Source organism: Hirundo rustica, chromosome 12, assembly GCF_015227805.2.
Source record: "Hirundo rustica isolate bHirRus1 chromosome 12, bHirRus1.pri.v3, whole genome shotgun sequence".
Lineage (NCBI taxonomy): Eukaryota > Metazoa > Chordata > Aves > Passeriformes > Hirundinidae > Hirundo > Hirundo rustica.
Window position 1 is genome coordinate 10888895 of NC_053461.1, and position 9330 is coordinate 10898224.

The following is a 9330-nucleotide window of genomic DNA, read 5'->3' on the forward strand; positions in this document are numbered from 1 at the left end:
TATAAGGAGAGAAAAACAAAACAAAACAAAACAAAACAAACCGGAATGTGATGAAGTTACTGAAGCCACAGCCACCATCTCTTTTGTAAAAAAAAAAAAATTCCCACAGCCTATCTTTTGCTCGGATAGACAAACAATATAGTATTCCCTTCCCCTTATCTATAGCTATTAAACTACAGTGAACTATTAAATTATTTGTACCTTTTAAGTAATTTTCAAATATTTTAATAGCTGTTCATGTTTATTTGCTGGTTCATGATCCAGCCTACTACAGCTACTGAAAATGCTATAGGTTTTTTATGCCTTCTTGCCTGGGCTGGGGAGAAAAGAATAAGACAAGAATAAAAATCTGACAAGCTGGAGCAACTGATCTTCACAACCCACAAATTCATTCAAGGCCTGCTTACAGCACAGAACAGTTCTCAAATCTAATCAATGTTAACAAAAAAAACAACCGAACAAAACTCCACACCACAAAGACACAGGAGCTTCCAGTGAGGGTAAAAAGTATTTGCTTTTTAATATGCACTTAAGTCACAGTATCTGTTCTGAGATCATTACACCAGGTAACAATTTATTGTATCTCAAAGTATTTTACAAGTGCCCATCTATACATTGAAGGAGAAGGTGATAATCAAAGGAACCCAAAAACTGTATTTTCAGAGCAAAAATAAAGCCGGTGGCCAACATTCTTTTCATTCATTTTAATCATCAGTTGCACAACACACCATTTCTAAAAATGCAAAAATTATCACAGTAAGTGAATGAAACCAAAGAATATGTGCATTTCAACATTTTCCTGGCAGTCCTGATCTGATGCCAGTAGTAAAATGCAACCATAATCTAATAACACCATTTGAAATTATTTTAGAAATTCTAGATCTAGGCCATTTTCAACGTCTTGCATTACTTTGAGAGGAAAAAAAAAAAGTCTTTAAGGAAAAACAATCATTTAATGCCATTTCTATTGATAGAAGAGAATATATTAAAAATAAAAAAAGCAGCTACTGATCACAACATACTGAAATGAAGACAGACCTGGTGTCCCACTGGAATTTTAGCTGAAAGCTATGTACTTCAAGACATTATTCAAGTCAAAACTCAAGGAAAACTTGAGGCTAAAGAACAGCTGTTAAAGTTTTACTGTGTTGAAAAGCAGTTTACACAGTCCATACACACACTCACTCTTTTTGCAGTATTTATTTGCAAGGCTGTAGCTCTGAGATTTCTCCTTAAGGAATAAATTATTTATTATGATACAGTGCACAGAACATGGTGAAACATTTTCTCACTACTCAGAAGACAGACACACTGCATAGTCCATGTCTCTGAAAATGAGAAATGGAGACAACAGCCTCCTTGCATCTTCATTAGCTGGATGCCTTCTCCTCTTTGTCAGCAGAGGCCTCCATAGAGGCAGCTTCCAAATCCTTGTTGGACTTCTCATCATTTTCATCCTCTTGAGGGTAAAGATCTGGGTATTTCTGCATGCATTCCTGCATGGCACGGAATTGGTCCACACAGTCTGATCCCTTTATTTCTTCTGTGCTATAGTGGAAACAAGAAAAGGCTGACTTGAACTGCTCCCCACAGGGACCACTAGCCATTCCACCCAGACATGGGCAATTCCAATTGATATCTCCATTGGGCAATATCAATCCTGAACAAACAAGAGAGAAGAAAAGTTAATGCTCCTTCCAAACACTGATTTCACTCAGCAACAGCTGCTAGGCTGCAGGTGTAAACTCAAATACTTATAAAGCCATCTTAGTTCTGTAGCTTCAAGGCTGATAAACACCTTTCACTTTCCAGCCAGTTTCTCCCTCTGATCTGTATAATCCTTTAATGGGCACAAGTGAGATTAGTTCTCTATCCATCTCTGAATTAAGTCCTTCTCCCTGGACTACAGATGACTGAGAATATTCTAATGGAACTGCAAAACAGACAGAATTCAATTCAATCGATTTGCCAGACTCTGTCAGGGGAACAAGCAAGCATTAAAATCATGCCATACAAATAATAAAAATTTAAATCCAGTGTTAAACCTAGAAATCTTTTAAATCAAATTGATCCTTTTTTTCATGTTTTAAATAAACTCTGAAATAATAGCCCACAAATTTTCCCCTCCAAATTTTAACTGGAAGACCAGAATTGCAAAAACAAAAATCAGTGTATTTGTAAAGCACAGATTAAGTCACGTGCCACAGAACACAAAGATCAGTGAGAGCATGCCTGCCTGTCCGGTTGCCAGAAACCAAATTGTATTCCAGAACACAACTGAAAGGTGTTAAGTATCACTTCAGACTCTGAACTGGAACAGCTGTAAACCTCTGCTCTGAAACAGTTAAAAGTGCTGACAAATATTTCACTGATGGACTGGCAAGGTGAAGATTTAAGGGAATATGTTCTTCTAGATAGCAACTGATTTACACAGTGAAGGTCAAACAGCTGAAGAAATCCTTTCCTCTGATATGCAATATAACAAACTTGGTCCTGTGGGCTTCTACAGTCTCTAATGCATTTCTCTAAGTCAATAAATACATCTCCATTTCCTTTCTCTACCTGGTATGAACATATACGAGTATGTTCATTTATGAAAAACAAGAAAACTACGGTGCTATGATCCAAGCTGGCTTCTTCACTTGAACAGTTTGCTCTCCTCCCCCTCTTTCACAGACTTTTCTCACTTCATCTCCAGGCTGAGTTTCTGCAGAAGTTGATAGCACCTGCATAACCCTTAATTTTAAGCACTTTCCCTTTAGAAACGGGGTATGAAAATACCACTCACAGACAAAAAAGATTAATTAATTCTGATTCAAACATGAAATTATATTTAAGACCTGATACAACTTCACATTACCTAAAATATTGTCACAGAATTCAATAAACTAATTTTTTGTCTTTTTCCTATGGGATCACAGACTTCCAGGCACACATTTCACTCACAGGTGAAATTCATGGACGCCAGGCTGCAACATCATGAACCTTGACTGGTACAGCAAAAACAGCTCAATCATTTATTGTTATATTAAAATCAATATTTTACTAGGATTTGCAACTCATCAGTGATATGCTCTAACTCAGCCAATGCAGTTCAGCAGAAAATTACAGAGTCAGTCAAAACTCAGCATTGATCAGACTCTTTCTCATTACAGAAAGTAACAGTGTCCTTAGCATGACTCAGTCAACTACAGTAATACTGTCATTTTCCGTGGACCATGCATTATTTGGCAAGATGGTTTTGCAAAATATCTGTAATATTCACTGTACTGGTAAGATACTTCTAATCCAGTGCATCACAGCATCTCCGGCTGCCTGGAGAAGAAGCAGGACTTCTGAGACAAGAAAATGGGTGCTGGTGCCAAAGCCCCCATTGCCAAAGATGACATAAAGCAGAAAGATGTTATTCATACAGTGGAGAAGAAATAAAATTTGCTTTGTAAACTAGACTTTAAAGTCCTATATTCCTCCTCACTAACATCAACCAGTCATTTCAAGGTCATTTATCTAGCACTTAAAAAACACCCACCCCAAAACAAACAACCCCCCCCCACACATTTTGAAATATTCCTGCAGACACTAGAGCAATACATTTACTTGTAAAATAATTCTCTTAAAATAGGTTGCTCCTTTTAGAAACAGACCTGCCTTGTAAACATGCAAATCTTAACAACAACGGGAATTATCCCATAAACAATACATTTTATGGTATCACAAGATCACTGACCTACATCTATTTTATCACTGAAATAGCATCAGTTTCAGAAGTTCCGTGCACAGACACCATACTTTAAAAAACGAAACAAAACCTCAGATGAATAAAGCAAGAATTTCCTCATTCATAATCACAGCAGAATTCACAATGAGTAAGTCCATCAGCAAGCTTAGAACACAATTAAATCAGAAACAGATTTCATCCCTTGCTCTTCTGAGTTGCAAGCCTGCAATAGATGGGATTACTCTTTTTAATTAAAATTGAATTAAAACTTCTTTCAAATGCAGCCCGAACATCACTGATCCAATGAGTTATAATCTACTTAAACCTGCACTCATGGAAGAAAAAAACACCCTGTTTACACCACTGCAGATCAAGATTTGTGTGAGCAATTGATTGCTGACATCACACAACCTAATGCCTCGTGGCTCACGGAATCTGCTCATGTCTTGGACAAAGGCAGGCCCATCTGCATCTGTGTCGACACTTGTATTTGGACTCGCTGCTATGAAGTCCCACTGCTGTTCTGAGAAGTGTTTCTTCCCTGTTACATGACAAACACCCCAATAACAAGTTTATCTGCCAGGGATTCTCAGTGTAAGATGACAGGAAGCAGGATTATGAGGGACATCATCAGTCAAAGAAATGGTCCTGTACATCTGGTCATGTGAAGTTTTTTCTTAAAAGAATGTGGGGGTTTGCCTCATCAGTGCCCTGTAGAAACCACTTTCAAACTGTATCTGAAATAAGATGACAGGAACAAGTCTGGAAAAACAGAAGGGAAAGACCAGCAACAATCTGTGTTCGAGGTCCAATTCCATAAGTACTTCTATCCAACTTTCCCATCACAGCTGTAACACTAATAAAAGTCCCTTTGCATGCATAAAACTCATCAATGCCTTTTTCATATAGGCCTAATAAAATAAAAAATTATTCTAACTGATGGCAGCCAAGTTGTCAGTGAAAACCAGGAATCTTGCATGTTTAAATTCCACCATCTGCAACACATAGGACTAGAAAGAAGCTTTACAGTAACAATACTTTTGCAAAACCACTGCAAATGATTTCTTAATTTGTTTCCATCAGCCACAGCTGTCTAAAGGCACAGACAGTGAACTGTGATCTTCATTGCCGTATGAAATTGTAATCCACACTTACTCCAGTTTGTCTGCCTTTCCGTTTCAAGTGCTTTCTTTCTTTCAATGTTTTTAGCTTAAAGTGAGTCATTAACGTTTTGCCTCCCATAATCTCCCAGCTGATACAACAACAACAAAATATTGACAGAAATATGAGCAGTATACAAACAGTTTTTATCCTAAGGGAAACAGAACACAAGTTTTCCTGAGCAATCTCCTGACTCAAGTAGACTGGTCAAAGACTAATGTCTACTAATGTTTGGGACAAAGTAAGAACTATCAAAAATTAACAAATACCAAACTAGATGTTTATCTCAAGTATGAAAAAGGCCTTGACAAAAAACTAAAATCTCAGACCCAAGTTTCAGGTGTATAAGAAAACAATACAGATTATGACAGGTCTATATAATGCACCTACTCTTTCCCAGACATGACTGGTCTCTTTGGCACAGCAGAAAACATGAAAAGAGTCCTTACAGTTACCTATAGTTATAGTTCAACAGAATTTGAACACTGGGAACCAAGTCTTCTGTTCCAAGAAGCTACATTAGAAAAGCCTGCATGTTACACTAGGTACAGCAAAACCCTTCCCAATTTTCTTTTAAATAAAAGCCATGCAAGCCAGAGCTCTGGCATCTCAACAAACCATTTTACCCATGTCTTGCCTGCCCATAGGCTTCACTCCCATTAGAGGCAGCTACATTCTGCAATATATTCATTTTCTCTCTTCTCATCTAATGCATTGTAGCCCTGGGTCATTCAAGCAGTTTTTCAGACTTTAAAACATGGCAGCAATTTAACACATACTAAGAAGAAAACTCAACAAACTAACAAAGAAAACCACACAATGAGAAATCCCAACCCAAATGTACTGACAGTATTTAAACATAGTTTATAGGTTCTCATTTTGAATCCCACAGGCACACACTGTCACTGTAAGGTGACATAAAAAGCTCCTGGCTTTTCTCCCTCCTTCTCCTCTGATCTACTGTTGATGAAGAAAGTGACCTAACATTCTGTAAATGCAGGATTGCTAGGAAACAAACCCCATCACCTCTCCTACTCACCACAGCCTTTCCATGTCCAGCAAAATACACATAAGAGCAATCATCTGATAAGGCATTTAAACAAAAAATAAAGTGGTTCTTTTAATTTTGACTAGTTTATTACCCAAATGTATGTCACACCAGGTCATCAACAGACTTATCGGTGCAGGTGAGAAATACTTTTGGATATATAACTGACTCCATACAGTTGTAATGAAGACAAAATAGGCCAAATGCAGTAACATTTCAACACAAATCTATGTATAAAAAAAGTTAATTTTCATGACATAGGAAGGTGTGGTTCAAATTACACTACACACTATATCAGCTAACAAAGAGACCCTGTGAGCTCCAGCTGCTAAACTGTTTAAATGCTGCCCTCTAAAGGTCTCAGAGCCATTTTAGAAAGCATAACTTACACTTTCTAAATAAATTTCAAAGAGTCTGAAGAATTTACTTCAGCCTCAGTTGAGCGGAAACCAATTAAATCACTTCACATGAAGTGAAGAGTCCGTGCCTCTATGTAAACATAAAGGCAATTAGAAAAAAATCAACCTAAACCCACATTTTCAGGATAATTACTACCTCAGGGCAAAATTTATTAAATCATCATGATCGGAAGTTTATTTCCTGTGCCCATTATTTAAAATACACTCTGTGCAACCAGAATATTCTAAGTCTTGGTCTCAGAAATATTCTGCTCTCTTAAATCTCTAGGTTAGATATACTTCATACAAGAACTGTAATCTTCATGAACATTTTTATCTTTTCAAGGCAAGACGATTACAGTTGAAAACTCACTAATTTTAACTTACCTGTCATGTGCCACTAAAAGATACTAATTCTACTGCTAACAGTATAGTATAGATTAGCCAGATATTAATTTATATTAAATCAGATATTCAGAGATCACCACATTAGAGAATTTCAGCTGCAAAGAAGTAGATGAGTAACACAAATCAATGACTGTGATATGTAACTCACTCCAGCTTCTCTGAAAATTGCATGCTGTTATTTAAAACAGAGAAAAAACAATCATAATTTTCACTTGATTAGGCTCTAACTTTATTAATAAAAGAAAAAGGTATCCCTGCATATCCCTGGCTACTTAAACAAAACTAAAAGCCATCAATTGATTATTTGAATAGGCCACTAAGAAAAATCATTACAGGTGTAGAAAAAGAAATACTGGAAGAAAGCATGTCATTAGTGATGTCCTAGTCTGGCAGTTACAACTGCCAAGAGTTTGGGTATTTACTGCATAGCCAGCTGCCCATAGTCTTTAAATATGCTTAAGTTTTTCTAATTCATCCAGGGTTTGTTTTCTGTTGGATTTATATATTCCATTCCTTACTTCCATTCTCCTGCTCACTACTGACCTTGCTCTTCGTAAGGGTCATCTGGGTCATCTGCAACCAACTCAGCACTGCTCGGTGTCTCATGGTCCTCCTTGGTTGCAAATATTATTCTGTCTTTTCCTACCATGGAGGAGACAAGAAACAAAAGTTCAGAGAAATTTGAGACAGAGTCATTTACAAAACTGCTGAACACCACAAGGCAATGAGATACCCAATGTGATGCACTAATGCTAATAGAGAATGTACTTAACAATCACCTTCAACTAGAACAGTTTATAGTTCAGAGGAACACATACACACTGAAATTCTGTTATTCTGAAGCTCCAATTTTCAAAGCAATGTCCTGTGTACTGGCTGCAGATCACAGTACAGTTCACTGAACTGGTAAGTTAAAAAGCTGTTTCAAAACTAACTCAAATTACTCCAATACCAGTACTAACACAGAAGAAGAATTTAGAATTTAAAAAAGAGTGAAAGAAAAATAATAAATAACAGTAAAGTGTTCAATAGGAACTCATATTAATAACAGTGCTCTTCACTAAAGAAGACTAATCACCTGAATTAAAAACTGAAGATAGCTGTCACCATATATAACTACATTGAAAGGTGCTGTGAACGTTACAAGGGATGGAAATCCAACGGTGCAAATTTCCTTGCTCTTGATTTAAGTAAAACATTCTGTAGCAGGGTCGGGGGAGGCTTGGCTGTAAACTTCCCTAACAACCCTGTACATTCCATGGCATGCACAAGCAGAGAACAGCTATCTGAAACTCTTCTGAACACTCAACTAAGTATTCTGTGAGAAAAATGGTAAATTGCACAAGAGTTCTCTAAATTTATAAAGGCCACTATAGCAACATGGCATATTAGAAAGCAAAATCTCCTGGCCCCTCAGTGTGCCCTCAGTCAGCAATGTCCAGTAACCTAACTTTGCTCAGCAACCATGCATTTAAACGTCTGCAAAACAGGTAAATGTAACACTTTTTTAAAAAAGAAGGGAAAAAGTTTTCTGACAACTCTTCATTATACTCCAGCAAACTTTACCATGTAGAATGTTTGGCCATTTCTTATATAAAAGGAGATAGAAACACATGAACTCTAACCTCGTCACTGCAATTTTGTAGGGTTGCATAAGACAACTTAGAGATCTTGCAAAATTACACAAAGCACAGCATAAAGTGTAAAAGAAGTCCATAAGCTATGACTACCTCAAAACAGCTTATGGTCTGTGTCCAAGTTTGTAATTTGTAAGTGGCATTTAGAACTAATGGCACTTTTTTTCTCGGTCTGAAATTTTACATTCAGCCACTTTGCATTACTTAAGAGAGTACGGATATTTCTTTATATGTACGTAGATATATACATCTAGATAGTTATCTGTGTATTTCCCACTTTAAGAAGTGGACAAGCCCCATAAGTGCCACCACCTGTACAAGAAGACAGATACAGAAAAGCTCGCACTCTATCCACCCTGTCCATCGACCTTAAAAAGGCAAAACCCCACGCCTCTGGTCACTCAGCTAGGCTGGGATAAATTTAACCCCTGCGGGCAGAAGGCGCTCCGATCTGCCCTGCCCGCACGCCTCAGCCGCTCCGCGGCCACACACGGTCCCTGCGGGGACCTCCGGCCGCTCCCGGCCCGCGGCGGGGCCGCTCTGTCCCCACACGCCCGGTGCCGCGCTGCCGCCTCATGGCCCCGGCGCCCTTCCCGCCCTCCGTGAGGAGAAAGGTCGGCGGCGGGAGGCGAGGCAGCGCTGCGGCCGCCACACACGCACTGCGAGCGGCTGCCGCGCCTCCTCTCTACTCCGGCTGCACCTTCACCTCCCGGGGTGCGGGCGGTCACCCCTCGGCGCATCCACCCCCGGCCGCCTCGAGGCGATCCCGCCCGGCGGGGTGACATTGGGAGGACACTCGGGCTCACCTTCCTGCCTGCAGTAGGACATGGCGGAGCCGGCCGGTGCCTTCCTCCGCAGCGCGCCGCACGCGGGCCCCGCCGCTCCCTTCCCGCCGTCCCGCCAGCACCGCCCGGGCAGCGCCGCGCCGCCGCTCCACGCCGCGACCTCCCGCCTCCGGAA

General features: G+C 39.4%; 1 protein-coding gene across 1 annotated transcript; it reads right to left on the reverse strand.

Annotated features, from left to right (window-relative positions):
- Positions 1-495: 495 nt before the first annotated feature.
- On the reverse strand, positions 496-9329 carry CHCHD4 (coiled-coil-helix-coiled-coil-helix domain containing 4). The gene is made up of 3 exons (XM_040076785.2): positions 9177-9329; positions 7277-7375; positions 496-1660 (listed from the first exon to the last, which is right to left on the reverse strand). Exons 1-3 carry the CDS (start codon positions 9196-9198, stop codon positions 1371-1373), a joined length of 411 nt encoding a protein of 136 aa, XP_039932719.1. The 5' UTR covers positions 9199-9329; the 3' UTR covers positions 496-1370.
- Between the last annotated feature and the right edge of the window lies 1 nt (position 9330).